This window comes from Biomphalaria glabrata, chromosome 10, assembly GCF_947242115.1.
Source record: "Biomphalaria glabrata chromosome 10, xgBioGlab47.1, whole genome shotgun sequence".
Lineage (NCBI taxonomy): Eukaryota > Metazoa > Mollusca > Gastropoda > Planorbidae > Biomphalaria > Biomphalaria glabrata.
In genome coordinates this window covers 19914636-19934541 of record NC_074720.1, presented here as the reverse complement: position 1 = coordinate 19934541, position 19906 = coordinate 19914636, and the positions used below count along the sequence as shown (strand labels likewise).

Here is a 19906-nt window from a genome sequence, read left to right as displayed (position 1 = left end):
TGGAACCACGTGATCTGGCCCTCGGGCCGTATTTTGGGCATCACTTAGATATAGTATAGTCTATGATAGACTCATAAAAACAATGAAATAAATTCTAACTCTACTCCAAGGCAAAATTTAAAGGAACGATTTAAATTTCAGACTTTTTTATTAAAGAAAATTCCAAATGTTTGAATAAAGCTTGCTATGTCTATATGGGTTTTTATAATGTTCATGTGTTGAGCAAAAAAAAATATTTTGATTTTGACATGAGTAGTCTCCCTTAACAACACATCACAACAACTTTTTTGTTGTCTGTAATAAACATTATAAATTACAATCAGCGTATATACAACTATTACACTAATAGTTTAAAACAATTATAGATAAAAATGTTTTCTAGAGCATACACTGTTGAGGGAATGGTGCCCTGCTTATTGAATGTTGATTAAATTGTCTTTATTTGTTCCTGCCATCTCTTTCATGTTCCCCATTCTCCAAAACATGAGCAGGCTTGTATGTGAGCACTCCTCTTGCATCCACATATTGTAACAGTGGATTGGGGTGGGTATTGTCCATGCTACCCAAGGATGTGTACCTTGTAAAAAGAAACAAAAAAAGTCCTTAAGTTTATCACACTTTTGCAGTCTGTGAAGCTGGGATACTTGTGGAGATAAATAAACTCAGTCAAAGTATTGAACAAATACATTTCAAAATGTCAATGGTTCAGATTATTTGGGAATTCCTTAGAATGTGGCTGGCATTCAGAATAAAATATAACAAATCATCTGAAAATTATGATCAATATATTTTAATTAAGCTTTACTAAACCCTGTAATACCAACCTACACAGGATAAAATGGGTACAGAGTATCCTTTTAACCTGGTGTTCTCTGGCCCTTGACAGCCATGCTGAAGGTACTTACAAGACATTTCTATGATAGTGGACAATGTTTCTAAAGAAAAATTAGCTGTGTGTATGAGAACTTGGAGTAAGTCTATTCAGGGTTACTCAGCATGTTTCAGTCAAATACTGTACACACAGGAGGCACTGTAGCTGAGTGGTAAAGCACTTGGCTTCTGAACCAAGAGGTCCAGGGTTCAAATCCTGGTAAAGACTGGAATTTTTTATTTCAGGATCGTTAGGGCGCCTCTGATTACACCCCAGCTCTAATGGGTGCCTGACATTGGTTAGGGAAAAGTAAAGGCGATTGGTAGTTGTGCTGGCCACATAACACTCTCATTAACCGTGGGCCACAGAAACAGATGACCTTTACATCATCTGCCCTATACATTGCAAGGTCTGAAAGGGGAACTTTACTTACCATACACACAGATCATGCTTATAATAAAAATCTTATGCCACTTAACCTAGTTAAATATAAACATAAATAGACAAGATAGGCAAAGATTATAAGCATCGATTTCTGGTAGTTATAATAAGCCTCATTATGAAGTCATATCTCTGGCAAACTTCTCAAGTTTACCACAAGCCAATTTGACATTTAAATTAAAGTTTCTCAAGAAATAAAATATTTTGACAACTAATTTTCTTAGGAATTTAAACATTGTTGAACTGCTTACCCTCGATCATACAAGCTACAATATGGAAGAGAAAGATCTCGAAGAAATCTCCATACATGCTTATAATGCCATTCTAATAATGGATTGACTCTCATAAACTGTGGCCAATCAGGATCTGTCATTGAGAATTCTTCCAAGTGACCTGTACAAAAATTAACATTTTCCAAGTATTTGTAAGAGGCCAATTAAAGCAAATAATTTTGTATACTTTTAATTTTTGGTGAGTTTTAAGACATTTATACTTATTCGATTTCATACACTCTCATTGTCAATAAAATACTTGTAAATGACATGTGTCTCTCACACACACTTGGCCTACTTGTATGGCTTAAGCTTGTGATAAGTCAAAGGATACTGGCAAATTCTACGATTTCAAATCCCAATGCGTCATGTTAAAGCTTCAGAAATTAACCTTAATGGAAAAATATGGAATTGCATTGCAACTATCAACCATGGTATTCCCTCCCCTTCTGCAACTAAGTTGGTACCAATTTTAATGTGTAGCATTCCATATGATCACACCAACAAAGTCAAGAGAGAAAATTTGAGACATTAGAAAACCTTTATGTAAGGCCCAGAATGATATTTCATGAGCACATAAATTGTTTCAAAGGACAGAGAGCGCCACATTAAAAATGTTCATCTATGTCAGATAAACCATACACAAAGAAATGCATTTTAAATGGTAGTTTTAGCACAGCAGAATCTCTTCTAAGCTTTTTCAACTTACTAGCACATGGATCTGTTCTTCTTGTGCCCATTATGACAGCTTTTATGTTTGGATGATTAAGAGCAAGTGTTGCTAAACATTCTTTGATTCTACCATCATAATGAATCATCATTAGATTGTACCTTAGGAAAGTGTAGATAAAAGTACAAATTATACTAACCAAATGACTTTTGCAAATATGATTCTATGTTTAATTATATTTTCTTATATGTTTAATGACAACAAAAGATATGTCTATAAAAGAATTATTTAAATTTCTAAAAATTATATTATCAATGATCATCATAATTAAGACTGAAAAGTAGTATGAGCCATTAAAAAAAAATATTACTTTCTACTAAACTTAATTTTAAAAAATTCTTTTTGCTATATTAAAAGTAAAAAATGTTAGGCCAATGGTATTGTTTTTTTTACTGCCCCCTGAAAAGGGAAAAGCTGCAACTAGTTTTGTGTGGTCCATGTCATTTAGATCTCAGAAACTAGAAAAGATATTGATATCATGATACTTCCTAGTTTTGTGTGATCCATGCCATTTAGATTTCATAAACTAGGAAAGATATTGATATGATACTTCCTAGTTTTGTGTGGTCCATGTCATTTAGATCTCAGAAACTAGAAAAGATTTTGATATCATGATACTTCCTTGTTTTGTGTGGTCCATGTCATTTAGATCTCAGAAACTAGAAAAGATTTTAATATCATGATACTTTAGGTATTACAAAGCTCTGATGCAATTGCTATTTTTTTCTAATAGCAAACCGTTTAATTTTTAAAATTAACTAAGGAAGCAGTTTTTTAATAAAAATACACTTTACAACTATTCATTATTAATAGTAAAAAACACAGGATAGTGTATTAATAAAGTAGAGCAATTTTTCTGTATTTTATTTTATATTTATGCAAACGGTTTTGTCATTTTTTTTAAAAATGTTTTAAAAACTATTTGTATTAGTATATTAAGTGTGTAATTAAGCTATATAGATTTGGAAACAAAGAGTTAACCTTTAATTAAAAAGAGAAAGAATGTATTTAGTATATATATAAGTCGAATATAATTTAAAACAACATTAAATAAGCAGTGTTTCATATTATACACATAGAGTGCATATAAGAACACATAGACTTTAACTTTAAGTTTCTTCATTGAGGCCCTTTAGAAAACCATTATAATCAGTTAGTAACATCAGTTGAACAATAGCTTCATAACAATTAGTTCATTGAATACATATGAATATTAACAATGTAATAATAATAACATTAATAAATCTCTGTACTCTGTGGTACTATGTCATTAGTCAGCCTAACAATATAATATTATCTGCAACACTTTCGATACATACATGTCTCTTCTTTTTTTCATTTCATTTCAAAAACCGATATAAAAAACTTGGAGAATGAAAATTTAAAAGTGGTGTCGTGATAAAAAGTAAAAAAAAAAAAAAAAATCAGCAAAAAGACTGAGATAAAGTGAATTACCTATCTCTGGAGATTTGAACAAATTTTTCTACCTCAGGAAACGGGCAACGACTCCTAATGTACAGTGCTTGTAATTGGCCTTGAAAATCTGGATATTTTCTGAATGCAAAAATGTATGGGTTAGTAAGAAGTGTCAAGATTTGAGGTTAAACATTTTCTTACTATATGAATGAATAATTGTGCTAAACAGTTAAACCAATGTAAAACTGACATTATGATTTAAATGTTACAATGGTTAGATGGCAAAAATTTGCAAAGTAGGTTTTAATACATAATAAATAAATAATATCTGTTTTCCCCACTTCACTTACTTTTTAGAGACAGCATGAAATAAATGCAACAGAACAGTGCAATCTTTGCCTCCATTGAAACCAATGCATATATCAGATAACCTTTAGAATGAATTGAGAAGGTTAAACATGATACACCTACGATATGAATACACAATTTTTTAAATGTCTTATTACTATCCAGTAGGCTTACGGATATCTGTCAAGAGCACTTTCTAATGTCTGGATTGCATGTTTTACACATGTGATATAATGGTCTGTTGAGTTGGTATCTTTTAGTATACTGTATACACTATTCACTGCAGATCCCATAGGGTCTTTGTTATAGGATATCACAGTCCCTGTGAATATAGAAAGAGTGTTGTTGACTGAAGATGTCTATTTAATGACAACGACATACAAGAATTTCTAATTATTACTCATTTGTTAAGGCAATTAGAGTTTTGCTTCTCCTAGGTGGGTAACCAGCCAAGGCTAACAAGCCCCTCCTACCTGAAGCTTACTGACATAAGTGCCAATTGCTCACCTTTGCACCTTCTGTCAATGATAGCCGTTGTGCTGTACCCAATATCTGAGCCTCATGTGAAGACCTGGATTCTGACTTGTTGTCTGAGGCTATTTGAGAAGGGGAAAATGCTGTGTAGGCGACATCATTCCATCATTTTATAGGTAGTGGCATGCTTATATCCACTATCTCTTCAAGCAATATCAATTGTACATATCTGAATCCAAATTTCTGCTGCCTTGTGGCTAGACCCAAAAATGGGAAAGGCTTCAGGAGTGAAACTTGAGCGAAAATTAGGAGCCAGTGAACCTGCAATGCTGCTGATCCAAACTGTACAGGATACCTGCCATTCCTTTGGACAGCAGCATGGAGAAAGGGAAAATGCTGCGTAAGCAACATCATTCCAGCCATAGCTAATGCCCAGGCTTTCATCACATTTCTATGACCACTCCGCGAATAAAGAAGGCCAACAAAAAAAAAGTGCCGAGACAGACAAAGACGGCGAAAAGAAAATCTAAATAGACCACTGCAGAAAATAATTATGTCTGCACTGGATGTGGCAAAGTACTCCATTCCTCATTATTATTATTATTTATTTGATTCATCAAATAACAGTATTTCATATTTTCTGCTTTATTTCATAATCTGCTGTTGCATTTGAAATGTAAGATTAGTAATGTAAAACTGTAAGAAAAAAATGCTCATTGCTGAAAAAGTCAAATATTTTCAATTTATGCCTTTAGTGTGAGCTGAGATAAGCTACAAACAACTCCTTCTCTCTAACTCCCTCTCACTGATTATGTTTAGTAGATGACTGACTTCTTTACAAACAATATAGCGATGTTAACAGAAATGGAAGGAAACAAGCAATATAAGAATAAAAAGCATGAGACTTTTGCTTGTTCCTTCATCTGCCCATGTGGAGTGTCACCAGAGAATGCTGACCATGTCCTTCAAAACTGCCAGAACAAGACACTGGCCCCAAAACATCCCTATAAAAAGAAAACTATATAGAGAGCTCCCTGAGTTGGAAACCACAGCACAGTTTATCTCGTATATTGGTCTAGTCATCTGAATGCTCCAACATAATAATGAGAACGAGGAAGAGGTAGTAGAAGAAGCTTGTTCCCTAAGGTGACAAACATTTTGACTGTCAAATAAAAGGTTCAATTATAATGATTATCAAATGAATACAAGTTTGCCTCCACAAAAGAAAATAAAAAATTATTATCTGGCTTGACTGTCAGAGAATTATTACATTAATTAATAGCTTCAATTTAGCTAGCTGAAAATTATACATGCTCTTTCAAATGCTTTTTTTTTCTTTATCAAATAGTCCTTTTTTAGTTCCAGTCTTCATTTGAATTCATTTATTTTGACACTATTATGTGAAAAATGCACAAGTCAAATGCAGTCTCATTGTTATCTCTAAACTTGATATCAACGTACCTAACTCTTGAACTAAAAAAAACAACTATTTCATTAAAAACAAAGTTCACAAAATAAAGGCAACCTGAAATTCTAAGAGATTTAGCTCATAACACACACCTAACAACTTCTCAATAAAAGTTTATGGAATTTATTTCACATTGGCAAAATGTGGAACAATTACAGTTAGCATGATAATCATAAGGCTAGACAAAAAAGTTTACAAGTACTGGCATTTAAGTATTAGATTGCTAATGAAATAAATCTCAAACTCACCCGTGGGCATTTTATTGACTAGTTCTTTTCTTGCTTCTTGAAGTGCATTAGGGTTTAAAGATTCTAATGTCAATTTGACTTTATAGTAGCTATAAAACATGAAAGAGAATAAACTACAGTGAGAAATAGTCCAAACATAGGCAAAAGAAAAACGTATGAAAAATGTATGGAATTAACTCCCTTATATACAGACATTAAGTGAAAAGACAAGGACACATGTTACCTATTCATTAGCAAATAATGCCAACTTCATTAGCTCTCTACAATTGTATGTAATACTATTTCATCAGAAACATAGACAATATCAGTGTCAAGGCCAAATGTTACCTGTTCATCAAATCAGGATATGATCCAATCACAACATCTTCTTTGTACCTGTCAGCCACCTGACTAATGTTAGAAGCTATAGAGGCTTCATCTTGATTCACAAACAACTCATCAGTATGAAACTCAACATCAGGATTTTGAAATAAATGCTATAAAAGAAAGTTTTACAATCTGAAATAGTAAAATACATTTTCTTTCTTTTTTTATGACAGCTAAGCTTTTGAGTTGCAGAAGAGTTATTTTCCTATTTTGAACCTCAATAAAAGAAAAAGAAAAAAAAAACAGCTCAAACCGATAGCATTGTGAAAGCTTGCTCCAGCAGTTTAGGAACTCCAGGAAACATGTACACATTCCTGACAGAGACTAGTGGGTATTTGGAACGTTTCTGAGTCTTGGGATCTAAGCCAAAATGAAGTGTGGCAGTTTCAGGAACCTGTTCAAAAATTAAAACTTCTATTCTTCAAATGAACTAACACTGCATGAGGAAGAAGTACTAGAAAATTTGCATTCTAGATTTTAAGACAATTTGTCAACATAGCTTGACTTGTTACTTTTGTAAGATTCAAATGTTCCGACAAAAATGAGGATTATTATGTCCTAACCTAAATATCCTGCAGGAAGGCAGGGTAAACCAGCAAACCCAGAACCATTGTGATGTCCAGCTGATAGAACTAACCTCAAAAGATCTTTTGTAAATGTTGGCCTCAGAAATAGATGAACATTTTACTACCTCCCTATGGGCATGGGTATTTTTACTTGATTGTACAATGCATTACTCACATATTCCCCTTTCAGAACTAGGGCTGATAATGTTAAGGTCAACTGTTTCTTAAGCCATCGGTTAATGAGCAGGCTATCATGTGGCCAGCAAAACTACCAACCACCTTTAATTAAAAAATTCTGAAATTTAAAATCCCACCTTCACCAGTCTTGACCCGGAATGTCTAAAAAACTATCGCCCAGTATCAAATCTTCCCTTCCTGTCAAAGCTCCTGGAGCGCATCGTGTTAGCGCAAATTCTTTCTCATCTTGAACAGTACTGTCTCTTGGAAGAATTTCAATCTGCATATAGGAAGTGCCGAAGCACAGAGACAGCAGTGGTCAGAGTACTAAACGACTTACTTCACAATTCCAACAAAGGCCACATCTCAATTCTTTCAATGCTGGACTTGTCCGCAGCCTTTGATACGCTAGACCACGAAATTATGATGGCCAGGTTCTCTGCCACTTTTGTTTAACAGGAATTGTCCTAAAATGGCTTGGATCCTACCTGACTGAACGCACCCAAAGTGTCGTTGTTAACGGAACAGAATCAACAAGCTTACTCTTGTACGGAGTACCCCAGGGATCAGTTCTAGGCCCTGTACTGTTCACTATGTATACATATCCACTCAGCGGTGTCATACGGCCAACCGGCATCCTATACCATTTCTTTGCCGATGACTCACAGTTATACGATTCCTCAGTACCATCAGAGGTGTCGCATCTGGCAGAGAAAATCAGTAGTACCGTTGCAAGGGTGAGCAATTGGATGGTTGAAAATAAGCTCAAGATGAACGAAGATAAGACAGAAATAATTAAGATTGGCACTCGTAACAACGTCTCGAAAGTCGAAAGCACAGATTCTCTTTTTATTACGAACTGCCAGCTTCCTTATGTCCATGTAGTGCGGAATCTTGGAGTTTTCTTTGACTCAACACTATCTTTCGACCCACACATAAATCAGCTCTGCAAGGGTCTTTATCTGCAGCTGCGTAGATTAGGCCAGATCCGACCATATTTAACAACGGAGTCAACAAAAACGCTAGCTGTGGCATTCATACTCTCCCGCCTTGACTACTGTAACGCCGTGCTAGCAGGTATACCTGATGACAAAATAGCCAAACTGCAACATATACAGAACAACGCCGCACGAATAGTACTTAGAAAAACAAGACAAGATTCTGCTACTACGCTCTTGCGCATGCTCCATTGGCTTCCCGTGAAAGCGAGAATCGATTACAAGGTTGCCACACTTTGTCATCAGTGTATATATAACAATGAGATGCCCTTGTACCTTAGAGAACTGATTAATCCATATGTCCCCCAGAGAGCCCTACGCTCAATGGACTCAACGCTTTTAGTGGTGCCACGTTTCTCCCTCAAAAGCTAAGGTCTGCAGGCTTTTTCAGTGCACGGACCAAAGGTTTGGAACTCACTCCCCATTGATCTCAGACAGACAACATGCTATACCACTTTTAAGAAGAACATTAAGACCTACTTGTTTAAAACTTTTTTAGATTAGTTTTGTATTTCCATTTTGTTTGTTAACAGCGCTTTATAAATAAAATTATTATTAAATTATTATTATTAACTCAGGACCCCAGGTTTAGAAGGTAAGTGCTTAACCACTCAGCCACCGTGCCCCCACTCACACATTCTAATGTAAATTAATAAATTTTTACATTCTGCTTTCTCTATTTTTCAAAGTGGTTCTGTAAATTACATATATAAAGCTATAGTGAAGTTAAAAAGCACTTGACTGCCTAGCTTACTAATCTAAACTAAACAAATGCCAATAAATATTAAACCAACTCTAGATATTTATTAGAAATCATAAAAACTGAATTTAAAATAATGTATAATAATATCTATTATCCAGTAATATAAAAGTATGTCTGTAATATAAAAGTATGTCTGTAATATAAAAGTATGTCTGTAATATAAAAGTATGTCTTTACAAAAAAGTGTCCCCCACCTTAGCCATCTTCATTTCAGCAGAGTTCATATCAGTGGTATGAAACCAATCTGAGATTAATTGGACTAGCTCTGGGTGAGGTTCTGTCTTTAGACCAAATGCTTTTGCAACACCTGCAATTGTAAAGAAATTAATGCTAAAGCTTTTGCTGCTCAGAAAAACTAACATGTAGCTTCATTTAATTTACAATTGACAAATATTTTTCTGTAGTATAAAAATCATTTAAAAGAAACTTTACTTCATAGGCATTTCATATACATGAATGACAAAACAACAACTATTAACTGAGAGATTCATGATTTAGATCATTTAACTTTTAAATAAATCAGTTCAGATAAGACCATGACAATTGGCAAGGTCAAATTTACAAAGGTTTTGGGAGGGTTATTAGGATTTTTTAAATTGTCTTTCCTAATTTCATGTCATGATCGGGGATATAAAGAACAACCTTCAAAAGTCATATCATCGTGTGTTGGTCCAACTCCTCCTGAAGTGATGACATGGGAGTAGGTTTTGGAGAAGTGTGCTACTTCCTTAGCTATCTGGTCAACAGAATCACAGATGACAGAGATCTAAACAAGAAATGAAATCAGCTTAGAAAAAAACTTTCATCAATTTCAACAATTTAACAAATTAAAACTTAAACTCCAAATATATTTGTATTTATGTTTAATAGTCTTGTAGCAATTATTTTTGCATCATTTTACTTATTTAAAGGGGAAAATTATAAATAAGATATGTTTATTTCAAGCAAAAAAAAATATTTTCTCAGTTTCTTTTAATAATGTTCCAGCCTAAATAACATTTTGTTGTCTTTTCACATTTTCATTTTTTTTATTTCCTTTGTTCATTAGTTGTTGTTTTTTTTTAATCAATTTATCCCCATTAACAGTCTCATTTTGTGTGTGAGGACAACATGTAGGACATCAATATGTATAAATGTGAGAACAAACTAATAGCCTGACTGTCCCCTATAGATCAGGGTAGTGGCAATAAGTAGATCTACTATTGCCTGTAGAAATAGTGAGGAAATCAAAAGACCTACTGGAGATTCTAATCTTATCTTATCTTCTATATTAATATGTGATAATAACAAGTAGGTGCCTAAAGATCAGGGTGAGGACTAGAAATTGACTCGCTGGTGAATATAGAATTGGATGATGACAAGTAAGTTTACTACACACCAAAACCAGATCTATCTTATGGTTGTTATGTGAGTAAATATTTATTTTTCTATATTTTATGAATTATATCTACTTACAATATAACAATATTATATATATATATATATATATATATATATATATAGAAATATATATATGGTGACAGAGTACTTGGCTGCAAACCAAGCTGGATTTTTAATCAACAGTCTTAGATCTAATAAGAGAGTTTTCATTAGCTTGGGTGAGTAATGAAAGATTTATCACTATGCAGTTAATAAAAACACCTCTATTTGCAATTCAAAAAATGAGTAAATTTAATTCACCTGTACCTGAGATTTTTCTCAAGAGGAATTTTTTCTTTAGCTATTAAAACAACTGTTGTTGTTGTTGTTTTTTTTGTTGTTTTTTTTTAAACTAATAGAAAACTAAATTCTTAAATTATGAACCAACTAAAAGTTTAGAAAAAATGCAAAAAAAAAATAATACCTTTTGCACTTTAACTCCCATATTGAATAATTTCTTACAGATAAAATTGGAGTTAGTGTCCAGGGTTTGGCCCTTGAGAATCTCATCTCCAATAACTAGAAGTATATAAGAATTACAAAAATAAACTAGACAAAAGGTTTGAGAAACCAAAAATCAAATGTAGACACATATTTATCAATCATCCAAAGCAGGATGGAAATCCTGTCATATTGTATTATATTTCCCATGTCCTGCAATTGTCTGAGACTCATAGCCTTTGAGAAAAAAATAACAGGTGTGACAAATCTGCATTTGCTTGGAGCCAGCTCAGACAAAGATTTCTTACATTATGCTAGTGGAGGGAAGCCTTAGTTTCTAGAGATGTAGTCTTGACTCATATTAAAAACTACAATTTCTAGCTCAGTACTTAACACTTAATAAATGTATTTATAAAAAAATATATTTAAAAATTGGATCTTTAATAAAATTGCACATTCTAAGATTAGAGTCTTATTTTATAGTTTTGCAATAGACACAGTTTCCAAGTGTTAAAGTGCTTGGCTTCTGAACCGGAGGGTCCTTGGTACAAATCCTGGTGAAGACTGGGATTTTTTATTTTGGGATCTTTAGGGCACCTCTGAGTCTACCCAGCTCTAATGGGTACCTGACATTAGTTAGGGAAAAGTAAAGGTGGTTGGTCATTGTGCTGGCTACATGACACCCTTATTAACTGCCACAGAAATAGATGACCTTTACATCATCTGCCCTAGGGACCACATGGTCTGAAAGTGGGAACTTCACAGTTTTGCAAAACTACCTTACAAATAGCCGTGTTCTGCTGGAGAATGATGTGGACTGCAGTAGAAGTACTACTAACCATTCAACAGCTGCCCTATGTTTAACACCTATCCTGTAGAGAGGATGGAAGCATAACAGATGTGCCCCTGGAAGTGCTATAAAGATCAAATTAGACATCACTGTGCCCTTACTAGCATAGAGAGGCAGCAGATGACCTCTGAAAGAGAAAGCTGGATACCTCTAATAAGGGTCGCAGAACATATCTGAGACCCATAGTCCTGATAATGTGGTATGTGCTCTGGACTTTCATCTTGATGGTGCTGGGTTATAGCCCTGCCAGACACCATACCCCACTGTTCTGCTGGAGGTTTGGACTAGGGTGTAATTCTCTTAAATTCTGGAGCATTTGAAATGTAAAACAAACAGTGGGGGAATTCGAAAGTAGTAGATTTATTATCTAGACACTATGGTGAATTAACATGGTAATGGTTTTTTTTTTCATTGTTGTTAAATTAATATATAATCAAGATTTAGATTATTATATTAATATTTGGACATGGTAGGCCTCCTAGTTAAAAAGGCCTAGGAGTAAATACTATAAAAAATGTAATTACCCACAATACCCGCAGTGCTCTGCCCATTCATTGGCATACTATAGCTTCTTCGAGTCGTGATAACTCTCACACTGTTACTGTTTTCAGAACTGCAACTAGATATAGATCTAGATGTTGTAGTATTAACAGTGGAGTTGTCAAATTGTGAGGTTGAACTGGGTGTTTTATCATCAGCCATAATTATAGATCTTTTTGTAGTGATTGTGGAGTAATTTTGATCTCGACCACACTTCTGGATATGTTGGGCAACAGTTATAAATCGTGATATTGATATATGACAAGAGTTTCTAATTTTGTTAGACATGGGTTTTCATCACCTTTCAAATTGTAAAATATAACATTGACTGTCACTGTATCATTATCATATATGGGTGTATCTGTATACTGTATGACTATGACATATATATATAGATCTAGTTGTGTCTTGTATAATTATTATAATAATAATATTTAATATTAATATATTAGATCTATATAATAATATAATTATATTTGTTGTTGTTTTTGAATACTAGTCTAGCTAGAAAATAGAAAAGGTAAATATATATCTATATGATATATCTAGATTCTATATCTAGACTCACTCTAGACTAGAGAACTACTAGACTTTACTAGAGTTACTATTGAGACTAGATCTAGATTCTAGTAAATCCAGTATGTCAATATAATAAGTATAGTTTAGTATAGGTATATGTAAGTGAATTGTAACATAATTTGACAGTAGCCTACTAATCTAGATCTAGAATCTATATAGAGTCTACTTGTAAGACTAGTAAAATTAAACTAGAATCTAGATCTAGATCTATTGTCGTATAAAAAATAAAATAATAACCCTTGATTGCCTTGAACCTGGCAAAGGTTAAAAGGTGATCAATGACTCTCAAATTTTAAACTGATATCTAATCTATATCTAGATCAAAATCTACTTTAAAATAAATATAAACGGATTTCTGTTCCGACTTAAATTAAATAAATTGTTTAAATTTAAATGACTACATAGATCTAGTTCTAAACCAGGTCTACGAAATCCCTCATGCTACGCGGTACCCGCCCGGGTGGAAACGGTCTAAGACGTCTAAGAGGAAAAGATTAGGCCAAATGAATATATAGTAGAACAAGACTCCCGAGGAAGTACCTAAGGGGTGCTAGAGAGTATTCCCATTGCACTGTGCTGGATTTAGGCCTAAAAGCCGTAATTGTTGTCAACAATTCAGGTGCCGTGAGCTCCCCCAGCGAGGGGCGAAGCCCCGCCGCCAAGCACTATTTCGGTATTGAAAGCCTAAAAATGCATATTCTGAGGTATCTACAGTGCAAATTATTCTGCTATTAAAAAGTTTTATTTCAAAACCTGTGCTATTCTTACAGACTTAGATCCTCCCGCGCCGTTCGGCTCATTGGACGGTAAGCTGTCAGTAAATCTGTCACTGACAATGTCTGAAGCCTCTTAATTCCCACCTGCTTTGAAGACCTCTATGAAAGTGTGGCATGAAGTTGTACTAGGATGTTCCTGTTTGCGATTTCCTTGTAATGACCTCCATGTCATTGCAACTCTTATTATGCGTAATTCATTTTGTCGGAATACATGTCGCGCAAACCTCATGCGACGCTCTGTCACAATCTTTACCAAGGGGTCGACTACCAGTTCGGCATAGCATTTCCTTGATTGAGACCCGAGCTCTATAACTGACTCCTAAAATCCGCCTTAGCCATATTATCTTTGTTGAGCCACATTTAGTCTTTTTCAATTTCGGCAGATCACTATCCATTGCACTTTATTAATGGAGTCCGGCCACTGGTAGAAATTTTGTAACCTCTCTTGGCTACGCTCTTGGAATTAGGTGACTGTAGTTTGCTTTAGATTTTATATCGAAAAGGGACGTTGTATCATCGAAATCATCTCTTGTGGGGTTTTAAACTAAAAAAATCTCGGAGGTTTTTTTTAACAAATTCAAAACCACATTTAGCTACGCTCATTGAATTTGGTGAGTGTAGTTTGCTTTAGAATAATATTGAAGAGGGGGTTTTCAACCTCAAAACTCTCTGAAGGGGGATTTTAAACTCAAAAACATCTGGAGTGGTTTTAAACTTTAAAAAAAGCCATCTAGAGGTGGGGGGTTTAAACTCAAAACCCCCCTTTGGCTTGACTAAACTCAAAGAATTTAAGTGTTTAATTTACTTTTTTTTTTATATTGAAGAGGTATTTTTTAGCATCAAACCCCGATGAAGGGGGGTTTAAACTCAAAACCGTTTTTGGCTACGCTCATAGCATTTTGAGTGTGTAATTTGCTGCTTTTTTTTTTAATATTGAAGATATATGTGTTTTTTAGCTTCAAACCGGGCTGAAGGGGGGTTTAAACTCAAAACCCCTATCCCTATAAACATGCCCATTACGGCCCAGTATCAGTTTTAATTAGGGTTATCCCCCTTTGCCCTAATTGCAGCCCTAAATAGCCCAAATCGCGCCCTAATGGGCGCGCATACCGTTTGCACATTGGCGTCATTAGGTTCCCATAAGGGACCAATACGGGCTACCCTAATCGTGCCAATATCGGCCCAGAATGGGTAAACCCACTTCCGGATTCATTGGGGATTTCCAGAATCGCGCCCTAATCAAGCCCATACTAGCCCCAATGGTTTAGTAACTGAGATTTTCATTGGGGTTTAATTAGGGATAACCCTTATTGTGCCAATATCGGTCCGATGCTGGCCTGAATGGTTTAGTAACTGAAATATTTATTAGGGTTCAATTAGGGATAACCTTTATTGTGCCATTATCGGTCCAATGCTGGCCCTAATGGTTTAGTAATTGAAATATTAATTAGGGTTCAATTAGGGATAACCCTTATTGTGCCAATATCGGTCCGATGCTGGCCCTAATGGTTTAGTAACTGAAATATTTATTAGGGTTCAATTAGGGATATCCCTTATTGTGCCATTATCGGTCCAATGCTGGCCCTAATGGTTTAGTAACTGAAATATTTATTATGGCTTAATTAGGTATTATCATGCAAATACTGTCTCCGATGGTTCAGTCATTAAATTTAATTATGGCTTAATTAGGAATAATCTTTTATGTTTTTTCAATACTGTAGTTTAAAACAAATTCATTAGTGATTTTTTTGTTTATAATGCCCTTTTTGTTCAAATGCAGCTCAATGGTTTAGTATGAGATTTTTAACCTTTTACATAGGTCTACTTTCACACTGATGATTTAGATCTAGCAATAGAATTATTTGACATAATTGTTTGGAAATTATAATAATTGAATCAGTGCATGATTTCTATATACATCTAGCTATAATGTCAACATATTTATAAAGTAATGGACAAGTTAAATTACATTTTTGGGTTTGAACACTATCAAACAATACAATTTTTGGTAACGTACTATATAAGACTTGCATGCTCTGATCATTTATTCTTAAATCAAACTTACACAATTAACTTTTTTTTATTTTTTATTCATGGAATAATTAACCAACACAAAAGACAAATATAACAGCACAAACAAGATATCAAGACAGCATTTTCATTCAATTCTTAGCATTCTTTACAAGCTGACTTCAAGACTGGTGGCAATAATTCATATTTTGACTTCCATGCAGCAGCTGGAACAAACAAACAAACAAATAAATATTATAGTCATGTAATAAAACTACCTTCAAGCTGTATTAATAATAAAAAGAATCTAACAATTAAACATCAGAAGACCTTACATTTATCTATGTGGACATACTATTTAATGGTTATATTTCCAGCCCTTGATGATAAACGGTGCTCAAAAATTAGGTTGCTTCTAAAGCCTATTAAGCAACACAAAAATTAATGGTATTTCAAAATTTGGAGTTCAATCTTCTCCTTAAATTAAATGTTATGAATTGGTGTCAGCAAATGTGGCACTGGTATTTGACTATGCTAAAAGTGCAATGGCAGACTAGATCGAGCTAGGCTTCAATTCATTCAATATTATATTTTGTCCAATTTATTTATATTAACTTTATCACAGGCTCAAATACAACTATATTCTGTTGTAATTAGAGTTCTATGGTAATTTTAAAAATAAGTTGGCTGAAAAGTTATTCTAGAATTAAATAAACAATTATCACAGTGAAACTTAAAAAAAACATAAAAAAAAAAAAAAACCCACAACCAGCATATTTCAAAATTAGGATAGCATTTCTTTATTTACATTTAATCAATTCCATCCCATTAACAATTTACTTTCAGATTGCTGATTGGTAATCTAAAAGCAAAATTTAATTCTTACCTTCTTGAGCAGGCTTGCTTATGAAAAGATGATGAACAGCATCTGTACTGCATGCATAGGTTATTATTAACCTAAAAGATTAATGTCAACTTCCCCTAAAGAAAATGTGGCGATCTGTTAAAAAAAATAAATAAATAAATAAATATAAACATAAAAAATGTTTAAAGAATGCAAAAAAAAATAATATTACAATAGAGGCAAAACACAAAATGTTTAAGGTAAGGTTTACAAGAAGGATTGTTGCTATATAATGACATTAGGTCAAAAACAATTCTATGTAGGCCCTATTTTCATTGTATAAATGTTCATTATAATTTTTTATGCAAATTAATAATGAACTTAAATCTCAGTGAAATTACAAAAAGCTGAAGATATTGCTCTCGAACATTGTTTCACAAGATTAACATTTATTTTACATTTTTTTTATTTAATCGATTTGATCTCATTAAAATTTTCATTTGGTTTGGGGGGATGGGGGGGGGGGGGGGGGGGTTGTCACTGATCAGTAATCTTAAAGAAAAATTTATTCTTCGTACCTTTTTGAGCAGGCTTCCTCATGAAAAGATATTGAACAGCATCTGTAGTGCATACATAGACAATTCTTATTGTCAGCTGCCCTTAAAGAAAACTGGCATTCTAAAAAAAAAAAATAAAATAAAATAAAATTACAATAAACACAAATCCTGAAATGTTTATAGTATGGTGTATAAGAAAAACTGTTGCTATAGCCTAATGATGAGACTCTGTATTTTTTCTTTAACAGTATCCACACAATGAAATTTTAAAAAGCCTTAGCTAAGCCTATAGAATGAATCCTAGATCAAATTGTAGAAAAATGTATAATATAATAATTAGTATTAAGACCTCTAGATATTCTAGATAGATCTAAATATAATCTAGATCTATGTCTAGTTTATAGATCTAGAATTTCTAGATCTGTATAGATCTATTTAATTCTATTACATAGAGCCTAGAGTCTTTAAAATTTACAAAAAATAAAATCTAACATATATTGAGTATTGGTGAATAAAGATGTAACGCTACCTGGACCTGGTTATGTGGTATGCACGATGGACTGTTTGGTCGCCTCGTTGGTCTCTGCATGGTCGTCTGGTTCATACCCTGCAACTGCCATCACTTCCCTAAGCTCCTTTGAGGTTTAGACTACCAAGTAGATATCTTCAACTCTGAAGGAACATTTAAAAAAAAAACAAAAACAATGTCAATATAGGGCTATAGTCTATAGCAGCTATAGGGTTAGCCGTTAGTGGCGTTAGTCTATTAGATATAGGCCCCTAATATAGATATACTATATATATACATATTTTTCTAGACATATCTCAATATCTGATTTTAAAACCAATATAAACGTTTGATTTTATTTATTTGTATAAATTTAAACATTCTAAACTCTAGACTAGATTTTCAAGATCTGGAGTGTAGGCCTAATATTGTACATTAGTCTCTACAAAGTAAATATCTATATTATAAGAGTATAAGTCTATACTATGATAGGTCTATGACTATAACTAGTTACTAGATCTAGAATTATTTAATCTAAATGACCTATCGCCTATAGTATGAAAAAATTAAAGATTAGTTTGTATTAACAATATTTAATTAAATATTATTCTATATCTACTAAATTTTATAATAACAACTAGATTTTAGAATCTAGACTATTCTAGACTATCTTTTATTAGATCTAGATCTAAGTTTACTAAGTCTTAGTATATCTTATAAGTCTAGGTCAATTTTTTCTAACCTCAAAATATTTGAATTAGAATAGAACTAAAATCTATATATGAGTATGAGTACTATGAGTATAATAATTATTATATTAATATACCAAAGTGTCCAAAGTCCTAAGTCTAAGTATTAGTTTACAGTTACGTGACTAGATAGGCATATAGACTAGATCTAATATTCTGCCCTAAAAGTTAAAAGGTAGTAGATTTAGATTTAAGATCTAGTAAGTCCTTAACTAAATCTAATTCTATGCTGCAGATGCATTAGCCATTTCATGGTAGATTCTAGAATCTAGATCTAGAATCTATTCTAAATAGTAAATCAGTAAATCTAGTCATAACGCATGAATGTTAATCACTTAAGTTAAGTCTAAGTCGTCTAGATCTAGATTTAATAGGTCTCAAGTCTAGATATAATATATATATTAATAATATTATATCGTACTAGATCTAGTAGCCTATTACTACTATTAGTCTTATTAGATATTATAATATATAATAAAACTAGTCTAGACTCAACTCTAGTCTAGAGAGATCTATAGAATCTCTAGATCTAGATTAGATTCTTAGCATTCTAGATTATCTAGATATATCTATAAATCTATTCTAAGTCTAGACCTAATCTACTATCTAGATTAGATCTGTTAGTAGTGTTAGAGTACTTAGAGATTCGTCATCTGATGATGATCTGTACTTGTGATAGGCTTAAGACTAACTTATAAGTTACGACCATTCCAATTGAATTTCCATGGCTGCTGCCATGAGTTGAAGAACATATGCATTGATATCAAGAAGTACAGCTCATATAATTATTTATAATAGATCTATTATATTAATGAAAGTCTAGATTGACTAGACCTAGACTAGAGTGACTATATAGCTCTATAACTTGTAGTATAACTAATAACTTAACAGATCTAGATCTAGCTCTAATTTGATCCACGTGTGTACGCTCTAGAGTGAAGACTGAATAATCCAGTTTGTGCCGAATATCGCGAGCTTAAAAGAAATAAATGCTTCTTTTTCATTGGTCGAAAAAAATGTTAAAATGTATAAAACTTTTTTTAAAAATCTAAATCTAAAAAAAAAAAAAAAAAAAATATGTTCTCCTTTAACTTTAGATTCTATGTGTGATTAAATATTACTAGATATAGATATATTTTTTTAGTGTGCACATTAAAAAATCAGACACACACACACACACACTATTTGATTACGAAAAGTCTGCATTGGGCCCATACGGGTAAAACTTCACTATTCCAGTTAGGGATTTCCCCAATAGAACCCTAATTAATTTTTTTTAAAATCTTAATATTACTTACAAAAAGGATTCAAAGCAACATTTAGCTTTAAGACGATTAATACTACATTTTAAAACATCATAATATTGTTTTTTATGTTATAATAAAGATTTCATCATGTTGGTTCTGGCGTGATTGGGAAAATCCCACACCGGCACGAAAGCGGAAAGACGTTAACGGCCCAATAACTAAAATCCCACACCGATCCGTTAACGTTT

At 33.2% G+C, this 19906-nt stretch overlaps 1 protein-coding gene and 1 long non-coding RNA gene across 18 annotated transcripts; both read right to left on the bottom strand.

Annotated features, from left to right (window-relative positions):
* Window positions 1-129: 129 nt before the first annotated feature.
* Window positions 130-13195, bottom strand: LOC106054350 (FAD synthase-like). 10 transcript variants are annotated; one of them, XM_013210165.2, is made up of 14 exons: window positions 13102-13195; window positions 12373-12689; window positions 10982-11076; window positions 9781-9904; window positions 9333-9445; window positions 6888-7028; window positions 6596-6744; window positions 6269-6357; window positions 4253-4400; window positions 4081-4161; window positions 3770-3868; window positions 2294-2415; window positions 1564-1705; window positions 130-577 (listed from the first exon to the last, which is right to left on the bottom strand). In XM_013210165.2, exons 2-14 carry the CDS (start codon window positions 12674-12676, stop codon window positions 439-441), a joined length of 1746 nt encoding a protein of 581 aa, XP_013065619.1. In that variant the 5' UTR covers window positions 12677-12689; window positions 13102-13195; the 3' UTR covers window positions 130-438. The 10 variants fall into 10 exon arrangements, with proteins under 10 accessions (XP_013065619.1, XP_013065618.1, XP_055900111.1 ...); XM_013210164.2 differs by having other exon boundaries at window positions 13134-13195; XM_056044136.1 differs by having other exon boundaries at window positions 12373-12604; window positions 13102-13194.
* Window positions 13196-15812: 2617 nt separating this feature from the next.
* LOC129928644 (uncharacterized) lies at window positions 15813-19348 on the bottom strand. Of its 8 annotated transcripts, none has more exons than XR_008780104.1 (5): window positions 19331-19348; window positions 17684-17826; window positions 17176-17275; window positions 16640-16753; window positions 15813-15980 (listed from the first exon to the last, which is right to left on the bottom strand). It is a non-coding gene; the product is annotated as an uncharacterized LOC129928644 (long non-coding RNA). The 8 variants fall into 8 exon arrangements; XR_008780102.1 differs by lacking the exon at window positions 19331-19348 and adding an exon at window positions 19301-19318; XR_008780101.1 differs by lacking the exon at window positions 19331-19348 and adding an exon at window positions 19118-19249.
* Window positions 19349-19906: the final 558 nt, after the last annotated feature.

Bases quoted from the DNA above. Each gene is read 5' to 3' on its own strand.
- LOC106054350 (XM_013210165.2), bottom strand. From the start codon at position 12,676: ATGTCTAACAAAATTAGAAACTCTTGTCATATATCAATATCACGATTT. The intron at 2,416-3,769 runs GTAATTCACTTT...CACTTTCCTAAG, and splicing joins GTTCAAATCTCCAGAGATAG to GTACAATCTAATGATGATTC. The intron at 578-1,563 runs GTAAGCAGTTCA...TCTTTTTACAAG, and splicing joins TGTAGCTTGTATGATCGAGG to GTACACATCCTTGGGTAGCA.